A 21,580-nucleotide genomic window follows, 5' to 3' on the forward strand; every position below is an offset into this window, starting at 1 on the left:
ATTCTGTAACAGCCAGGAAGGTAAAGTATCTTTCTGCTGTAACTGCAGCATGTTTAAGTTTATGATTTAAAGATATCTCTGAAGCTTTTTAACCTCAAGATCTGGAGTGGCAGATGCCATAAAACAAATTTGCTTGCTTTTGATTCTTACTTTCTGATGGTATAGCAGATTCTGACATGTTCTCATTAACCTTTTCCAAAGAGTTAAACTGTACAAGTGCATAATGTATATTTTATCACAGTTTAATCTGAGATCTTTTCCTGATATTAAGAAACAGCTCATGCCTGTTTCTCCATGGGCTGATGGTTAGAGATGTAGCAAGTAGCAGTCCCAGGTCATTCATGGATCTGGTGTCTCTGCTCACCCGTGAAGAATAAGAATTGCTAGAAGTGACTAATTTTCTTAAAGGCTGCACCGAGTTTTATGTAGATTAGGGTGTGCCTGTATGATTTGTCCCTTTTTTCTTAAGGTTTATTAATTTTCCTCTTAATGTGTTGGGGTTTTTTTTTTAATCTGTGTAATGGTATTCTGGGCATATTAGGTTAATAAAGTTTCTAAAACAGTACCACTATTGAGTTCAACCTGTACAGTGCAGTAAAGGTTGAACAAGTTTTTAGTAGCCATTTTTAAAATTAGATATTAGCTTTTACTAATAAAGAACTTGAAATGTGTTTTCAAAATGCTGGCCAAATTCTTGCTTAACAAGTATGAATTTACATTTATTGATCTTATTTAACATCAACGCATAATGCCAAATGACATGCCTGTTTAAATTAGGCTGAAATTAGCATACCCAACCTATGACTGAGTGATTGCCATTGGCATATTTACCAGATACCCTTCAGCATCGTGTTCTTTTGTCTTAAGATTATTTGAAACTGTGTTTTGTTTCTGTAAGTTCTAGTAATAGCCTGTTTATGCATTACATATACATGTATGAAATTTTATAAATGCTGAAGCCACATATTGATGGCACGCTGCAGGATGAAATCTGACAACATCCATCATCACTGTGTTTTACTTCTGTAGATCTGAAGTCAACCAGCTTAGTCAGGAAAAAGAGTATCTTCATGGCAGATTGGAGAAGATGCAGAAACGGAATGATGAATTGGACCAACAATGTATCCAGCATGGGATAATGCATGAGAGGATGAAGTCGAGGTAGGAGGTCCTGTTAATCTGTCAGTATGTGGTATGCTCTACTGTACCTGTTGTGTTGTGTAAACATAAAAATGACACTAGGTTGTTTGAAAGTAATATTCTTTCCTTATGAAAATGACCACCCCTTCCCCCTCCCCAAGCATTCTGTCAAGTTTTTTTATAGCATCTTTTGCTTGTGCCATTTTGGATAAATAAAAGGAAAGCTTGAACAACACAGTCTTCCAAAGAATTTAAGCCTAGTACATATGTGTGTGGGCTGCTTCGGCTGTTATCTGCTCTAACTTGGATGAATTGTCTTGCCATATCAAAAAAAAAAAAAAAAGGGGAGGGGGGACAGGGAGGAAAGAGAGAGGAGGTTATTCAGTAATATGAATGCAGAGTACAGATGTGGATTCCATAATGCCACGTAATAGGTGTATTTTGTGGTTTTACCATCTTACCTTTCTCAGTAATATTTAACTTGTACAAACTTGTATAAACAGACAAATCTTACTGAAGATCTTAGTAACCAGAGAACTATTAACAGCTTCCAGGCACCGCTAGTCTTTTCAGAGAAGCAGCAACTTCCTCAGGAAGAGCTGGGAGCAGCTACAGCAAGACTAGTGTGGAATATTTCCACCGATACCAATTGACTGTTCTGGCCAGAGTGTCCAGACTGATAATGCCTTGTGCTATGATTTGGATTAGATGTCCTTAAAGATCACTGTAGAGACTTTTCTTTTTGGTACGAGAAAGTTTGTCTATGCTCTCTTGTTCTGTTTTCCACTCCACATTCAGTGCAACAGGCATGGGAAAGAGCTTAGGCATGGTTGAGGAGGTAGAGAATAAAGTAGGGAGATGACTGAGAGACAACTCTGCAAACCCAATCAGCCAGGCTACCAGGCTCTTGTCAGTAGTGAAAGGCAAAATGCAGTTTAATTTCATTTGGACTAGATGTTCCTGGCTGGGCAAAATTCTGTTTGCTTTTTTTGACCATTGACCAGCTGAGAAGAACAGAACTTGCATGTATGGAATCAGCCAGTCTTGTATGCTCTTTTTTTTTTTTTTCAACTATTGACTTTTTGCTGCCATCTCTCCGTTCTCTGTCCGTATCGGCTTGTTTCTTGCAAGCTCTCCATACATTCTTTTCAGTCATCCAGACCCCCTTCTTTCCTCTTCTTTTTCAGATTTCTGTCTGTACCTCATCCTGTTCTTCTGTAACCCAGGATTGTCATCATCTGTTATAGCTCAGAGAACAAAGAAATTCAAAATGCTACAACTGTGTCCCTGATCTATGTGACCACATAATATTTCCATTCATCTCACCTCCCTTTTGGTTTCTTTACTTGTGGTGGATTCTTATCATATGGGGGACATGCACTGAGGAATCAGGGTTACTTTCGGGGGGGAGGGAGGGGGGGAATTAAATCTCCCCCCCCCCCGCTGTTCTTCTGTAGAATTATTAGTATCTAGTTGAATTTAAGACTGCTTTGTAAGTTTTTAGGACAGCCTTTCCTCTGTCAGAACCAAATAGATCTACTGGAAAATGTTGCTCATTCTCTGCTGCAGCAGCAATGATTATACACTAGAAAAGGTTTAAAGCATTAATCCAGAACAGAAAAGTGGTTTGAAACCAGAGTGGTCATGCTGCAGTCAGTGCCTTACCTGCTGCTGCTGTTTTGCTGACAACAAGGAGAGAAACAGGACAATGGTAGCATGTCTTATTTAATATTTTAGAATATGTAAATATGGCAGAGATTATCAGGTATTTGAATCATGAACAGTACACTTTACCAGCATTTCAAGAGGGGACTCTTTTAACATATTTTTAATTATGATCTTGCACTATATTCACTTAAAATCCAGGTAATAAGTGACAAGCCTGATATAATAAACTGCTTTAAAAATTCAGTATAATCTAATTTTAGTTTCCATGTGAATACTGTAATAGATTTTCAGTATCAGTTCCCAAATGCTATAAATTGGCTATGAAGTATTCAGATCTAGGTGAAGAAAAGCAGAAAGTATAACTACTACAACAAATAAATCTCCCAGTTCCTTATATTTATGTTGAAGGACTTCCACCAAATAAAAATAGTGATTTTTCTCTTCTGACTTTGAAAATAGAGATCTGACTATGCTATTTAGTAAAGGCAGAAAAAAAAAAAATAATGTGTTTTGCCTCAGATTTTAATCCATCACTCAGATACTAATAATCACAGCAAAATAACGTTAAGGATCATTACTTCTTAACACAATATGTTTCCCCTTTGTATGCAGCTACAAATAGCACTGGTCTTTGAAACACAATCCTGCAAAGTGGGTTCCTACCTAATTTTCTATCTGTTGTTATTCTGTCTCTCTTTAGAAAGTTTCTTGTATCAAAATGATTTTGACTTAACTTGGGACCTAACATTTGCATTTGAATAATAAGGAATTGTGACATTTGTTTAAGAAGAAATCTCTGTCACTACTTGTGTTCTTCTAGGAGAATATGACAGGCCCTGATATAACTATTTTGTGGAAGGAGCAAGATCTAATTGATCAATTGGATTTTCTTTTAGAGCAACAATATTTTGGTGATTGTGATAGTTCCATTCCTGAAAGTGAACAAGATAACTCTTTCTTTGCCATTCCTATCTTTATGTCTGAGTATGTGCTGTATATAAATATAATCTGAAATAACATAAAGCAGGTTTAAAAAAAAGATTACTTTAAATTGCTGTCATTAAAGATTATTTTAAATCAGTCTTTTCAATGCAATGCAAATATCCATCCCTTTCAGTGTGTTTTTGCTCAGTGAAATACAGCATTAAAAGAAGTAATGTCCATCAAATTGTATAGTTGATATACACTATTGGGGCAAACTTGGATTGAAAGATGTATGGTTTGCAGGACTAGGGGGACACGTTAAGACTGCAGTAGAGCTTATGAAGAGATGTTCATTTAATGTTGTTAACCTAGCAACCCTGTGGATCTTCACTTTAGATACATATATGACTTTTTTACATTAGTTTGTGCTTTTTTGGATGTTTTTTGCAGTTATGTACTTTTCATTTTAGACAGTGATTTGTTTAGCTAAGTAGATTATCTCAAAAGTATTAATTAACATGACATAGGGTCACTGATGTGCCACTGGAAGTGAGCTGGTCAGCGTGTGTGACTGTATTGGTCTGAATCTTGGAGAAATAAATTCTTGTCTGTTATGTGGCAAAGAGCACATTGGTAGAAATTTTCAACCTGAAAGCAAATTTTATTATTAAATTCTTCAAATTCCCATTCTGTAGATCTGTGTTCATAGTAGAAATTAGCAGGTGGCAGAAAGTACAGAATTTCTTATAAGGCAGCTATAAAGATAGAAAGCAAGTCAAGAATAAAAAGAATATGTAGCAAAAATAAAAGGTTAAACTACCCTTCCATTTTCCTTCTGTGCTCCACTCCACAAAAAATAAATAGATTCCAGAGGAAGGAAAATCCAAAATCAAATTAACTGGGTAACTATATGCATAATGTAGGTTCATCCTCTCCTTTATCTGTTTTCAAACCAAATTCCAAGGCATGCATTTTCACCTCTGTATTTAGACCAGTTCTGTAAATGCAGAGCCACTTTCTCACAAGCTCTGGTCTCTTCTGATTTGGGGAGCAAGAAGAAAAAGACAAGAGTCTGCCTAGATCTATTGTTGATGGAACACATTTATGAATAAGTATATTCGCCCAAGCTGCCATGGGTCCGGATTTCATCAGGCTATTTAAGCTTTCACTGAACTTAGTTAACAACTCTTATAGGTACAAAGTTCAATTATGGCTTTTTCTTTTCTGCATCTGTTCTTTTTCTCGTAAAGCAAGCATTTGATTGTAAGTCATCTACTTAGAGCATTTCTTCTGTGGACAGCCAGTGTCTAAAATGGGAAGCATTTAATTTAATATAGCTAGCTCTTTTCTGTGTACATTTCCTGCTAAAGACCCAGATGATGTGTGGAAATACAGCAAATATGGAGTATTGTCTTCAAGTAGGAGAAGAAAATCCTAGGCAATTGCTTTCCTTTTTTCAAGATGAGCCAGCCGTGCCTTTACTTTTTATCAAGCAGCAAAAAAGAGCATATGGACAGTAGTTTGTATGAAGTATGAGGCTCTTTTGAAATATTCTTAATAAAACATAAATTTAGAAGCTTCTAATGAGTCTTTTCCAAACATTTTTCCAAACTAAGTTCAGTATATGGGATCTGGGGCTATGAATTTTCTCTAAAACTTCAATTTTGGTGATTAGAGTTGGTACTACTGTTATTTTTGCTGTAATGCGTGTGTGATCACTGTCCAATCTGTGTAACATTAACAATAATAATACATTTTAGGCAAATTTGTATAGGGCACTTTGTTGTGGTAGCTTTTGAGGGGTGACAGTGTTGCATGTATTTCGACTGTATTGTTGGTAGCTAAAGTTAAAAAGAAGAGCCTACAGGACTGGCAGTTTGGGGCAGATGTGTGTCTATTCCTCAGGCATCAGTGGTTGTAAGTTAACTATAAAAATGTTACAACCATCTGTGTAACAAGACGGCAGAGATCTGCTCTTGCCTGTTACTATAAATAAGAAGATTTGTTTGACTTCATAGACATTGGATTTATAAAGACTATATGTGTCAAATTGTAACTACGTGCCATGTTGCTGAGATGTGTCTGCAGCCAACTACCTGGGGTGTCTTCCCCTTCAGACATTCTAGTGTAGTGCAGCAACTGTGCAGACATGTCTGTATAGCACAACATGTGACAAATTATATTTGTTTTCTACCTATGGGGAAATGTATGATTCTTATGGATAAGCTTATCTGGAGGGGTAGCTAAAATGGATTCTTAAATGGACCACTCAAGGAGTTAGAGAGAAAACGTGACATTCAGTTTGACAATTATTTTAAAGGGTTTTCCCACCATTAAATTTATTTTTTGTTGTTGTTAGGAACTGATAGTGTATGAGAGACCATGTATGCATGAGAGAACACATATATATGAGAACTGAGACATATATATATATATATATATTGAGAATATACCAGCAGTTTCAAGTAACTGATACATAAAATCACAATAGCTGGTTTGCTAAAATCACAATAGCTGGTCACTATTACACTTCTGAATAGAGATTTTCGATTTCTTTGGCAAATCTCCAGTAGAACAATTGATTAAAATTATTTCCTGATAACTGGAGCAGTGAAGTTGCATTTAAAATTTTACATTTTCTGCCTAAAGCTCTTGTACATTTTTGTGTGTGTGTGTTTTCAAGAAATAATGATAAGTGGAAGAACTCAGTTTTGATCATTGCCTAAAAGACCTTTATTTTTTTTCCAGTCCAGTTCGTTCTTTGTTGAATATATTGTCTTCCTTATTTTTATTTTACTGATAGGTTAGTATTTTTTTAAGTAACAGTGAGGCAATTGTTACTATCTTTTTACTAGACCAATCATCTATTTTGAAATGCATTTATAGAATAAAAATGCACTATGTTGTGGCTTTTTAGTTTAAAATGTGTTAATTTTTATATTGAAATTAGAGATAAACTTATGTAGTCTCTATAACATTTTTGATATTAAAGTTGCCCCAGTGTTTAAAGAGCAGTATGCTCCACTTTTTCCTGAGCATTATTATTCATACCCACATATCTTTGGTGCGGTTTCACTGTAGTGGGATTGCTATAACAGTTGGAGACAGACTTGTTTGTATAGCCTTTCACGCAAGGAGTTTGTAAAAAGTTTTGTGGTCACTGTGTCCTGCATTGCAGTGCAGCCAGATAAAACTCTCAGCTCTGTCCAGAATTTGGGGTTATCGCTATTACTTAATTTTTTATTACGATTTAATAGACTCACATTTTAGGTTGAGAAATGTATACTCCAGAGAAGTACTATTAGGAAATAATCAATGGATGATGTGCATACACTTACAGGCATATACATATATATGTTGCAAATCCTGTCAGAGTCTGAAAGTGTATTCGGCTTTTGTTTAATGTTTGGGTGTTTGCAGACAGTTCACGTGGTCTGGAATAGAAACTGGATGTTCAAAATCTCTCCCTCTCTCTTCCTCTCCAGTTCACTATTTGTCTACTTACTACATATACGTTTGTCTATTTTTTCCCCCTTTCACTTTAAATAGATGTCTGTATGTAGTGTGTATATAAATGCTTATATTATTTATGCTTTTATATGTATAGTTTTCCCATTCTAAATAGTTAATAAGTTATATAAGATTATATAAGCCTCCAAATACTGTTTTTAAAGATTTATTCCCCAACTAATTTAGGAGTAGACATATAAAACAAAAATTATCTTAGTTGTTAGAAAACCTGAAAATGTATACCAAGAGTGAAATACAGGGTCTTCAGAAAACGCTGCAAAATAGTATGCAAATAAGTTGTTAGCCGTCTTAAGAAGCAAATGACAAGCAGAGGGAAATATCACACCCAATTTTCAGACAGATGTTTGGGGAACTTAATAATGTTCTGTAAGATGTATTCTAGGTCACTGAGTACTGTGTTCCTCTACTGCAGCTATCACTAAGTGTGCGCGTGTATATAAAATCTATATACTTTTATATATAGTTTTTATATGTATATTCCTTTGAGAATGTATTGAGCTCCTTTGTAAAAGTCATTAGGCCTCGCTGCACCAATTTGGACAACTGTTTCCAGCACCACTGATCTTCTGATGGGTATTCTTCTTATTTTTGGTCTGAATTTATTTGTGTTCGGCTTGTACCTACTTGTCCTTGAGCTAAAATTGGAGTAAGTAGTTCTTTTGTTCTGCTTTTATTTTATCTGCACTGATAATACAGATAATTGTAGGCAATGGTTGTATCTATTCAGTCCTACTTCTGATTAATAAGTGAAGCCTTCCTCTTTTGTTCGTCTTTTTGCAATAAGCTCTCCATCACCCTCAGTTTTCTGATTGTTGATCTTTTTTGAATACGGGCAATCAGAACTGTCTACAGGGTGTTGGATGAGGGCATTTGAAAATCTCACGTGGTGGAATTAATGTATTTACTGGAAATTCCTTGACTGATGGATCCTACAATCATGTTTGCCTTTTGGACAACTGCATGATATTGGCAGCTGATAATCCTTCTCTATCGAAGAGGTGCATCCAGGACCTTTTCGTCCCAAGTAAATTCAAGTTGTTAAGAAAGACTTTTGCTATGAACTGAAAATGCATTAAAAGTCCCTCGTGTAAGACTTTGTACTATAAAATTTCATCCCATTTCTGCTGTTCCAATCTTCTGAGTCATCTGTTTCTTTCTTTGCAGTATCCCAGACCTTCTCTAGGCTGATGACATCTCAAATTGATCAGCCCACTCCCACTTTTTGTGCTGAGTCATAATTCAAAATATTCAAAAATCTGTTTAAACTTGAAGAAATCCACTTTATAATTCTTCTTCACCTTTAATTGTTCCTATTGGCTGTGTTCTTTATTTTAGTCAGTTACTTATCAACAACAGCTTAGTTAGCAATTGCTGATGGGGTATGATATTTAAGGTTTTGCTGAAGTTAATGTAGGTAAGATTTATTGCATTTCCTTTATCAAAAAATCATCTGTCAAAGAATTTAGGATTGATGTGACAGAATCTGCTTGATCTAACTTATGTTTCAGTTTCTCATGTTTTCCATTTACCTTCATGTCCTTATATATTTTTTTTCCTTCAGAATTTGTTGTAGGCTTTTCATGCATTTGAAGTCATGTTAATGGGCTGATAATTATCTGAATTACCTTCTTTAAGGATTAGTTAATGCTGCATCTGTTTTGATTGCCTAACAATATAGTCAATGTGAGAAAGAAGGTGTAGAGGGGAAAATGACAGTGTCTGTGTTCACTTTGCACATCAAGACAGCTCACCACCACAATTTCAGTGTTTTAGAAACTGGAGAATAATATCTGGGAATGGGATACCATAAACTTGGGGGATAGTCGATGCCTCAGAGAAAAACTGGGTGGAAAAATAGCCAGGTTTGCTTGCTTCTGTGTTGAAGAGCTATCAACACTCTGAGTAACACCCCCTCTGCTAAGAGTCTGGTAATTGTCCACTCCTGAGAATATCTTCTACTCTACTGCTTTGATGTACTTTGCCTTCTCCAAAACAGACACAGGGATAGTTTTTATTCATGCCGTCAACTTCTGGGAGTCAAAGCCTTCAGCTCGCTAATAGTAAGCTTGTGTTCTTGTCTACCGGGAATGTAAAAAGCCCTGAAATATGTGTGACATAAAACAGCACAACATAAGGTTCCAGGCTGTTCTTGTTACTTTCTGTTGTCAGCACAGTTGTTGGTTTTCAAATTTAAATGTTAATTTAGCATTAACGAAGAATTCTTGATTCTCTCCTCTAAAATGGAGGTGGATAAAGGTGATGTCTTTGACAGCTCAGCCCAGACTCTCCTTGATATGGCAAGATCTAGAAATGCTTGGCCCTATGCACATCATCACAGTGATGCTGAAAAAGGTGTGCATCATTGGAGAGAAGCATACCCATGGTTTTCCAATGAAACCCCATTTTATTCTCCTACATTTGCTACAAACCTGCAACTGTTTTAATTTTTGTTGGGGCTTGCTTCTGGTGGTGACATGTGATCCTTCTTGTGTTAATCCGCCAGTTACCCCTTAACCACTACCATATCTTCTACTTTGAAACACTTCGCCTTCAGTGCCTGGTAGTAGCACCTCTGGTCCATGGTAGTAGTCATGGACCAGTATTCCTCACCCCTTCCCCAGAGATGTGAAACAAAAAGTGAGCAGACTGTATCAAAGTGCTCCTTTGCTGGCAGGTTCATAAAAACATAGTTGTTTAATGGCAAGAAACAGCACCAAAAAGCATGTCACAGTTCATTTAAGTTATTTGCCAAAAGGTATCCAGAGCTACAGAATAAAGGTTTCTAGCCAGGATAATAGCCTTTCCAATGTAGTATAAACTCTGGAGGACAACCCTCCCCATGTTCCTCCTAGAAGTATACACCATTTAACAATCTTTAGCAAGTCTTGATTGTTTAGACCATCTGAAAAACTAAATCGTTGAAATCCCTGTTATACTCACCTTGTTTTCTTCCTTCCATATTGTGTTGCATCTGCATTTTTAAAGTTCATTTTTCTGTACTGTATTTCTGTGATATCCTTGTGATATGTCAGAACATTAAAAAAAAAAATGTTTTCAAATAGCCACTGTGAGACTAACACTATGCAGTAGTTCAGCAGCAAATACCTAGTTGGGATATTTAACAGTAATTGGGATCTTCCTATTGGGCCTTAAGTGAACTCACAATAATAGTAAAATCTGACTATTAACCCATTTGGCAAACTACTTTAAGCAATAGCAGATTTCCTTCTGGTTTTGATCTCTGTGTAGAACTCTGAGATTTTCAGACTAAGGCTATTTAAAACCCTCCATTCCCATATAGTGGGGAACTGAAAATGAAGACAGATGAATAACATTTAAGCAGCTTTGCAAGTGTGTCATGAAAATTTACCAGGTCCATAACAAAATCTATGCACCTGCCTGCTTTCAAGGTTATTGTTGTAAGAGAAGGAGACCCAAAACTAATGACGATTTATGTTTTTAATATAGTAAGTGAGTAGATTTTTGCAAGGCTATTGGAAGGCAGCTTTTTCCTGATAACTTCAGTGTTTTGATTGCTTCCGCAGGGTCTAGTCCTGCTCCTATGGAAGTTGATATAACTGGATGCTCTCATTTTCCATATATAAGTCTAACCTGCTTTTAAATCTTTGAGCGTTTAGCCTTGATGTGTCTTGTGCCAGTAGTTCCATAACTAATGTTGCACTTAAAAGTGGGGTTTTTTTCCCTTAATGATTTTTGTTTTCCATCTTTCAAATTAATTGGAAGTGCTGCTGTTTTTACATTGAGACTGAAGACTTATTTTTGCACTGGTTTTGTTCTCTAAAACACAGAATCTTCTTTTACCTATTTCTTGTCTAACTTAAACTATCATTCTTTTCTGGAGTTCCAGTTGTATTCATTATCAGTTTCTGAGTGTACTCCAAAAAAATTGCCATCCTAAAAAATGAAATACTGAAAAGTAGTTGTGTTTATTGTGCCTTGTGCTAGTGCTAATTGGCGGTAGCCTAATATTAACAGGCATTGTGCTAGTTTCTGGCACATTTAAGATGCTATCTTAAATGTGTTATCCTTCAACTGCTAATCGCAGAAGTTGTGGTGAAATAAAGATTATGGAACTGGCTATAAGGAAAGACAGTGTGATAAGAGCTACTTAGCATTGACGTTTCTAGTGTACTAAAGACAGCGTTATGTGTGCTCAGGGCTTCTCAGTTTACCTGAAATACCTCAGTTACCTGAAATAAGGTAATAACAGTGGAACATATTAAAGAAATGGAAAAGGGTAATAGATTATTCTATGTTTGTTTAACTTGCTCTTTGTGAAAAGTAAATTCATATATGCAGGGAAAGAATTGGGAAATAAGATTTTTTTAAAAAGTCCTTTTTAACCTCAGAGAGCCAGATTCCACCTTTACTTATATATATGGAAATACATCCTTGTCCCAAATACGAGATCTCATTACTTAGGACTTGATCCTGAACAGTCTTTAGAATTCTGATTTGATTCAAGACAAGGTTGCTTCCAGGTGTCCAGTTTCAAAAGGTTGTCTCAGTGGCATGGCTGAAATTATAGTAACCTTTTCTCTGCTTATGTAAAGTGGTGGAATCCTTTTGAGTGCTACACTAGCACTTCCCACACTACAAGGGATTTAGCTTAGTTTTAGCTATGTGACTTGCCTGTAGTCAAAAACAACTTTTAGGGGTTTGGGTGTTATTTTTTTTTTCCTCTGCTTGGATCGCTTGAGTGGCTGACCTTTTATATATATATGGATATAAAAATATATGTGTGTGTGTGTATATATATACAGTTTCTGAACTAAAAAAAGCTTGTCTGTAAAGTGACACCAAGCACAGACAATTGCACAGAATAAATGTTTGAGAGGATGTGACTTAAAAGCACTTTGACTTTAACTTTTACCATTATGAAGGCTGTTGTAATCTGCTGTGCCTTATCACACGTGTTAGATGATGCAAATACATGTGTTTCCCAAATCAGTTTTATGAATAAAATGCACAAACAAGCTGAGCAGAGGCATATGTATCCTTGGGAAAGGGCTTTCATAGACTGGGCAGAAATGGAATTTCTTCATTGACTTTCTGTAATGTTAACCCACATAAATAAAATCCACAGGAAATGTGTCTGACATTCTGTCCTTTTTAAATTTCCATTTTTAATAGCAAGAAGACACTCCAGGCAGTGCATTTCTGGGGGATTATTGCATTTCTCGGGTGGCTGAAGTCACTCACCCTTCAGCCTTGTGCCTTGCAACACACCCGAGGCGAGCAATAATCCCCAGCGAGGCACTGCCTGTCTTATCTTATTGCTTAATTATTATACCTATTTAATGCTGCTTAGAACATTGTCAGCTGTTGAGAAAAGGTAATTATCACTAGTCAAATGAAAAACACTTTTTTGGCTGCCTTACGGATACACATTTTACTGGTACCTTGATACATAATGAAGCCTGATAGCAAAACTTTTGCTTGTCTCTTCTTCAAGCCACAGCTGTTTCCCTGCTAAATTCATCCCATCTGTCTCCCCTTCCGTAAGGCTGTAGGCAGTATAGCATAAGTACAGAAGCAGTTCAGTGCTATTTTGGATAAACATAGCTGAAATTTGAATCTTTGCCATTTGCAATGCACACATTTTGTTTTACTGCTGTAAAGAGAGCTGTCAAAATAAAAACTACATGGATAATTTACTGAAATACAGTGAAATAAAGGGATGATCAAAGGGGGAAAATGAAGATACAATATAGGGTCACTCTTACTTTCATGGTGTATTCTGAACAATGTAATTGTTGACCTCTTGACATTGCTGGGTTCAGAGAAAATGGTAGTGAATAAAAAAAGTAGAAGCCACTGAATTAGAATATAGCATGAAGAAGTCCAGACTTCATGCCAAAAAGGTTAATTGTCACAGGCAATTATTTGTGATAGTGCCCTGTTGAGATATCTGACCAAGGTATAGTTCTTTGCTCATTTTATATAAGGAGTACATAATTGTGTAAGATGATACAGCTTGGAAATAAAAACCAACATTTCTATATGTGACACTTTGTCTGTGAAAATGGAAGGGCACCATAATGATCACTGGGGCAACGGTCATCTGCACCCTCTTTTACTGTTTGCAGTTTTAGTTGACATGGAAAAATATATATTAAAGCTGAATACAGTCGTCTTCATTGAGTTTGTTGTTCTAAATTGGATTAGTGGTTAGTTACCCAAGGCTTGTGTTTGAAATTCCAGACTTGCTGGAACAAAAGATCCAAATCCCAGTAAGGTCTGCTTGATAGTTCACCTTTGTGACTTGACTAAATTGAGTACTGTGCAATATACAATATTTGAGAGTCTTTCAGACAAAACTCTTTTTAAAAAAGTCCTCTATTCTGCTGAAGTATTAGAAATCCTATGGCACCTCTAGTAAGAGAAGGGCTTTGACCACTACATCTTGGATATATTTTCCTTTCACTGCGTTATTGTGTTCTATGTGGCCCATGTCAGAGAGGACTATATTTCATCCGCACTGTGTCCATATGGCTGGTAAATGCTTATGAATCTTTTGTAGGAGAACCTTGGAAGCTCTTTCTAGGTTAACCCTGATGTGTATTTGTGATAGTTCCGTGTTCTGTGAAAGTTAATTCTTGAAGGCTAGGGCTTCCAAAGTTGTATTGTGTTAGGTAAAGGTGAACAAAGCCATGTTTGTCCTAACCTAGAAGATGTTCTCATTGACAAAGAAAGAAATAGATGACAAAGTTAACATTAGTGGACAATGAAATTATCTCAATATAAAATTAATCTAAATGTTACAAGCAGAAAGTGCTTGCGGAAGAAACACTTTGTGGAGTTCACGACTACTGAAATACTGCTTTAGGTGTTCTGTGTTGAGGTAGAGAAGGGGAAAAAAGGATGTTAAGTCATTAGCTTCTTCAGTATTTACAGGATTGTTTTCAAGCTGTATCAAAAGAAAGCCTTTCATAATATTACTGAGAAAGGTACTGCTACATGAAAAGTTTACAAAGTGATTTTCATGTAAATATATGTACAATTGATACTCTGGCAAAAACCAAGACTGCATTACTCCTTCACATTTACAGGAATGTTAGAATTTCTCTCTCTTTATAGACACTAAATTGAAATATATTCAAAGGTTGTGAAATATTATTTTAGTTTTGTTCAGTAATAGGAATATAAATAAGGATGTTATAATCTGGGAGACTGAATGTTGGTGTTTGGTCCTCCTGTAACTAATCCAGGAGCTGGTAAGACAGCTACAGCACCAGAATTAGTACCCTCATGTTTCAGTTTAAAGGAAGAAAGACTCCACCATTTTTAAAGGAAGCCTAGTTCTCAAGGACTCCACCATATGTAAAGGTGTTTCCCCCTCTCTCTCCCTGTGGGCTTGACTGAAACAGTAGTTGCATAGACTTGTCTGAACACTTAGTAGGTCACCAAAATATTGCAGTAAACATCCAGGTACCAGGACCATGTTGGAACAATTGCTTTTATGGTAAATACATTGTGATATTCTTGAAAGTCCTACTAAGGTCTGAGCTTACCTTTTAAAAATAGTGCCTATGGCTTGTTCATCCAGTTTTATATACAACTGTATAAATCACTTGCAGTAAAAGGAGAATGTTTAACATCTGATGGAACATGTGCATGTACCAATTTAATATTTCAAGAAACTTAATAAGCTTTTTTTTTCCCCCTCTCAAAAATGAGAGATTTACTTTTGTGCTGCATTACATATTGGCAATGGTTATCCTCTGTTAGAATCATTTAGGTAGCTGCTGTAAGTTCATGTGGGAGGCCTGTACCGTCATGCATAACAAATTTGACAGATCCACTGCATTTTTTCCAAACATGATTCCAAAGCTGCAAATACTAAAGAAAACTCAATTTTTACAAAGGGTTTTACCCTCTTACAGGGTTTGCGCAAATGAGAATTAGGGATGGAGGAGTGGGCAAGATCAAGAGCAAAACAAGTTATAGTGATTGTCTTTCCCATATGCAAAGTATTAAGAAAGCTGTCAATCTTAGGCATTTCACATATTTATTACACTTTATTTTGCAGTCCAGAGTGCTTTACCATAAGTACGTGCATTTGTTGATGATGTGATCAAAAATCCAAGATTATGTGAATTCCAGGTGATCCTTCACCTACAGTGTAGAGTATGTTCCCACTGTTGGGACTGTAGACAGTGATCTGGATCTAATAAGGAGACTTCCTTTTGTCAAATCTAGCACTTCAAATACTCATCTGTTTTTGTCTGGCTATCATCTTTTTACTTACGTCCAGGATTTTTTTTTCTGCCTATGTGTTTTTAGGTCAGACAGAAGGACCTGTATTTCCACCCTTTTCTTCTGCAGGTTAGTGTAAGGACAAAAGGAAAAGAAGGAACAGGTCAGAGGGGATCACATACTACCAGACAAAAAGTCTATTAAGTAATACGGAAGAAGAAAAACACTTCTTTAAAGACAAAAGAAGAAAAAGACTACTTACAGTGCTGTTTTCTGTTCTTTTCCCTTTACCTTTTCATGCTGTTTTTGGTTTAAGGTAATTTTAGGTACTCCATCTCTACATGTGGAAGGAGTGTTTCCTGATAAAAATGTTCTGAAGATTTCTGGATCTTCTGAAAGAAAAAAAATATTTTTGGGATGTATACAGTGAACAAAAACCTCTGCTTGCTCAAAATTTTTCATGCAACTTGCTTGTTTGCTCAGTTGCCTTGTGAGTTATATGATCTAAACCAAAAGCCAATACAATCTTTACAGAATATTATTACTTTTCACTCTGCTCCCACTTTCAACTGCCTCTATTTTGGCAGATTTTAGACTTAGTTTGTTATTGTTGTTGTTGTTATTATTAGTGCTTAGACGTTCTGATTAGATATAATTTGCAACCTCCACTATTTGAAAGTAATTTTTTTTTTTTAATAGCAACATGACATAAACTGAACAATACATTCCACCTATATGGTACATAAATGTTTTCTTTCTTTTTGCCTAGGTTCTCCCAAACAGAGAAATTGTAGCAACTATTATAAGTGCTTGCAGGTCATCTATAAAACAAAAGTAAAATCCCTTTCATTCAGCAATAGTGCAGGTTTTGCGCATGTGCTCTTAATAGAAAGAAAAGCTTACCTTATATTGCTGTGTTAAAATGTTTCCCTCTGAATTGTTCTTCTCTGAGTTGTCTCTGCACCCAGCACGGCTCTGTTGCATTTGAGCCTCACCTGAGGTACAGAAGCTACCCCAAGCAAAGTTTTAAATTACAGAGACTATTTATGCAAAAGCATAGGTAAAATTAATTTTGGTAAAAAGTGGAACTGATGAGAGTCCTGATAGTTAAATTCATTAGCAGAACCCCCAATTCCACTTCTGTTAAAGCAGTGTTGCAAGATAAATGAGTCATCTGTCCCATGCTACTTTGTTTCCTTTTAATAATCAGTGGAACTTTGGTTGCTGGAAGCGGCTGAATTTGTTCAGTCTCTTAAACACAACAAATAACTGTAGAGCAGAATTGAAAATGAGGGTTACCTGCGATGTTAGTGTTATTTGTGTGAAAATATCATCTTAAAAGTTCTGTCCCACTAAAATTTATTCTCTCCTATTAAGCTAATTTCTATTCATATTTTCAGATAGCACATTTGGGGATTCTTTTCTTTGTGATCTTTATGGGAAGGAATTTTTTCCTAATACTTCAGTGATTTTCTGCATTAGATTGGAGGGTAATGTTACAGTCAGTAATGTTTACATCAACAAATGTAAATTTAAATTAAATCTATTATTTAAATAGCATAATGGAAACACATGGTACTTTGTAGTCATGTAATTAAAGAAGATCTGTGCCTCCAGGAGTTTATGATCTAAAGATCAAAAACAGTTCCACATGCAACAGACCTCTTCTAAATATCAGTGTACAGTTTGGAGATTTTGTCTTGCATTTACTTCGGCGTAAATTTTACTCTTGAGCAGAGATTTCACCCAGGCCAGTGCAGTACTGTTTGAGATGTAATGCATAAGTATTATGCTTGATGCTTTGTGCAGGGGCAGTTAACCCTTAGCACAGAAAAGCTTGATGTTTTGATGTCAAGATTTATACCTTACTTATTTAACAGTAACACTGTGAACTAAACTTTGTGAGTGATACTAGTTTAGTTAGGGGAAAAAAAATCAAGTTCTTATCTTCAACAAGGAGTCTGACTAGCCAGGCTTTTTTTTTCCAGTTGTGGAAGTAATTTTGTGCAAAATTGCATTTGAGTTAAATTATTCACTCATCCTGGGGCAATAGCCTATATTCACTTTCCAGCTGAGCCAACTTAAAATATGGGAAACAGACCAGCCTAATATTCCATTGTTGCCTTATATAATGTGGTGTTTTGGAAATGATGATGAAGGCAACCTGGATATTTCATGGATGAAATACTGGATTCATAAACGGAAAGCTTTGCTTGCTATTTGTAATGGTGTTTTCTCCCTTCCTTTCAAAACTCTGTGCTCACAAATCAGAGATGTTGCTTTTATTTAAAAAAGAAAAGAGGAGGACAAAGAAAAAGAAAAAAAATCAAGCCTCTTTATCCTTTGAAGAAACCTTTGCCTGAATTGCTGACTGAGTTCCCTCAAAAGCCCTGGACTCCTTCAAAACTTGGAACCAAGTTCAGACACCAACTAGGTAAGATAGTGTACTTTGTTTAGTGCACTTAGGTTAGTCTTAGTTTTCTCCCCGCAATATGCTACAGAAGAGTCTGGGTGTAAACACATAGGTCATTATTGTCAAGTGTGATGGTTTGGGATTTCTTCCAATTATCATCCTAATTAGGACCCTGAATTAAAAAGAATTTTTCATTTCTTTTGGGCGTGGGGAGCTAAATGAAGACTTGTCTGTGAACCCTGTGACTCATAGATAGCTGCAAACCATGAAGCCCCTTTGTCACTGTAATGACCTAGCTGCAAAATAATTTAGCAGCTCTAAGAGGCAACTTTTGCCTTCAACCTCCGTGCCTGAGCATTTTCCCTAAATTAAGGTAAGCTTGGACAGCACCTCACATGCTCGCATGTTTTGTTCCTTATTCCACTGCTTTTTTTCCTCCGTTGATGCCGTTGCTTAGGATTGCACAGCTCAGAGATGCTACTGTGTTTGTTTTTCTTCATTTTTTTAAATTCATAAAACATGAGTTCGGGTAATTTCCCGATACTCTGAATGTTTTGAGTTCTGGCAGCTATCAGAGACTTCTGAGCATTTTGTTTTGAATTTTGGCATTCTTCTCCAAGTGTTGTGCTTCAGTGTTACCCGTGCTGTGGTACAGATCCTGGTATCACTGGTTTAAGGTCATCTGTGTGCTGTGTGGCAGTAATGCTGTACTGATCTTTTCCAACATCTTCTAAGATAAAACTGTGAAATGTTTGCGTGTTATGAGCAGTAGTCATTAATTAACGTTGGCACTTTTATTCCAGACTGCTCTGAGCAAAATGTTTGTGCTTCAGGTATGGCTATACACTAATGAGGGTAAAGTAATAGATTTTCCTACAATGAGCGATAGTACAAATTATACCTTCTGCATGTCTGCAGCTGGATTTCCTTTCTACTGCACTTCTTTTCTTAACTAAACTGTAGCTTTCTGAGCAAAATGAGCCTTTGGGTCATATGGTATGTGGCTTCACGCAAATTTTTACTACATGACAGGCTAACTTAGCAACCAAGATTTCTTTTCCACTTATTCTACTCATTGCTTTTGTCTTGTGCTGACATATTGGATTCTGTGCTGTAGAAAAGGAAGCCCTAAATGACAACTAGTGTAGCATTGTGCCTAGGACCTGTGTATTTGGATCTAGACTCAGATGAAGGACTTGTGCTCAAAAACATTCAGTGCTTGGCAATCCCAAATACCAAATTTCTTTTGTAACAGTTAAATCAGTGGTAATCTCACGGTTCTAATGCAACACTGCAAAAAAAAAAGAAAAAATCCTTTATCAGTTGGGGTACCTTAATAATTTCAGGGTGCTTTGGGTGGAAGAATAAGCAAGAAGAATAAGATTTCCTAAGAGAGTGTAACATTGGTAGTCTTAAACAAACAACCTACCCCCAAAAAAACCCCAAAACAACAAAAAAACCCCAAACTACAGAGGTGCTATGAAAAGAGACAATAATTCTGACATCAGACAGTTAAGTAACAGACTCTGATGCGGAAAACTGTCCCAGATTCCAACATTCCTTTCAGCTGACATTAGAAAACAAGGTAGACTTAGCATGAGAAATAGTGTCTTTATATGAAGAGATTGCTCTTGTTAGGCCCATATGTGAACCATATATCCAGATTCTCTCTACATCCGCTCACATGTCTCCCTGTCAGCATCTGAAGAGAGATCCCCAAATGTTCAAATGTACCTTTCAGATCAGAGTTTAATTTTAGAAGACTATCTTGGCCTATTAATTTTGATTATAGCAGTGCTGTGATGGAGGAGACATCAGATTGCAAGTAAAATTTCAGAAGTCAAAATGCTACAAAGCTGTAGAAATAAATGCAAGTGCAACTTGCAGTAATAGGACACAGTACTTGTATACGGTAAAATATGTATATGTAAAATATATGTCATTATTGAATAAGTAATAATTCATCAGGGAGTGTATTGTTCATGTGCACTGTGTATGTTACAAACTGCAACATGGAGGCTGAATGCTTCCATGATCTGTGTGTGTCAGACAAGGAAGGCAAAGTTTAAAAGCCCAAATAATGGTTCCAGAGCTGACACTTGTAGAAATTTGGAACTTCTGTACTGCAGAACATCTTGGACGTTTTTGCAATTTCTGTTTTCTCATATTTGATTTGTAAGCATTCTTTTCAATTTAATGACAAGCTTTAGAATATAGAAGTAAAAGCCAAGCTTGTTGGGCTGTTTGGCTTCTTAAAAAAAAAAAGCTTACTACTTGGGATTATTTAATGCACATAAGCAAAGTAAGCTCCTAGGCAATTCAGAAGAATCACCCTGATTATTAAAATATGATCAGGTAATACCGAAGAGTTAGACTAATAAAAACTGGTTACATTAGAATAGTTTGAATACCGTGAAACTTGTAGAAATGTTGAAATCTTTCAGATACTTTATTGATTACTTAAGTTCTCTGTAAGGTATATTTTCTTATTGTAGCCTTAAAATTACGTACATAAAGTCACCATCCAGAACTAGAAATTATACCAAAACAGGAGTTGCAAAATTAAAAATGCCAGTTTGAAGTGTAGTCATTTGTCAATGTAGCAGTTCTATGCTTTCTGTTTTGATAATGAATGTCTAAGGGCATTCATGTGGTTATGAAGGAAGAAATTAATTCCCTTGCTAATATCCTCACTTCACTGTGTAGTCCTTTTAAAATTGAAGGGGTTTTGCTTTCAATTCCCCATTTCTCTTTGTCTCAAAAGAGGAAAAGCATTCTATTATTTCTACAAATTACTGTAAATTCTGTTGTTTCTACAAGTTACAAATGAAATGCCCAATAAAACTGGGTAGATGATTTGCAGTTATAATTTATTGATATCAGACATTTCAGGTATACCTAGAATATGAATACCACAAGCTTTAAACCTATTTTTATAATCTTGATTATTCCATATAATAAGGACTGTCTTTTCATTAAAAACTTTTAAAAAACCCACCCTACCCCCCACCCCTTCAAAAAAACCCCCGAACAAACAAACCCAAAAAACACTTGTTTTGCATTTGAAGCTATGACCAAGATATGATAGTGGATTCTTCATCAGACCCGATCTTTTTCTTAAGTGGTCCAAACTGCAATCCGGTGAACTCGTTGGCACATTCGATCAGAAATCATTAAGGGTGAGCATGTGTAAGAAGCAGTGCAATTACACTCTGCAGTCAAGGGAGAATCTCTTGACATACACTGCACCTTCATAATTTTCCATTGCTTGTCAAGAGAATAAAGTATATTACTTTTTCTTAACCTGCAAGCAATAAGAAAGTATGCAGCATTTACATTGTTTCTGCAGTAGTCAGTTTGCAGTGGGTCTTGGCCAAGACTTCACACATGGTTTCTTTTCATTCACCTGTTTTCGGACAAGTAGATATAGCATATATACAAAGTTCATTTTCTCTCTCATGCCTAAATCTAGGACCATACTTTTTACCTGAGCAGTAAGTTTAAATTCTGAAATGCTTAATCCAATGCATGTTTCACGTATGCAAAGGACCTCCGTTGGCCAGCCCCTCTGTTTCTGAAATTCTGTTTCTGATGTTTGTACAGGCTTTTATTGAAGAGAGGGTGGTACTGGAACTTGCTGGTGAGGGACTGGGATGGGGCGAGAAAGCCTGTGTGACAGCTCTC

General features: G+C 36.2%; 1 protein-coding gene across 4 annotated transcripts in view; it reads left to right on the top strand.

Moving 5' to 3' along the window:
• SDCCAG8 (SHH signaling and ciliogenesis regulator SDCCAG8) overlaps positions 1 to 21,580 on the top strand; it is a 118,691-nt gene that overhangs the window by 75,273 nt on the left and 21,838 nt on the right. For all 4 annotated transcript variants that reach the window (XM_072856482.1, XM_072856484.1, XM_072856481.1 and 1 more), the window contains one exon: positions 1,030 to 1,161. In XM_072856482.1, the coding sequence (XP_072712583.1) occupies positions 1,030 to 1,161 (132 nt within the window). The remainder of the gene's footprint in view (positions 1 to 1,029; positions 1,162 to 21,580) is intronic.

This window comes from Ciconia boyciana, chromosome 3 (genome assembly GCF_034638445.1).
Source record: "Ciconia boyciana chromosome 3, ASM3463844v1, whole genome shotgun sequence".
Taxonomy (NCBI): domain Eukaryota; kingdom Metazoa; phylum Chordata; class Aves; order Ciconiiformes; family Ciconiidae; genus Ciconia; species Ciconia boyciana.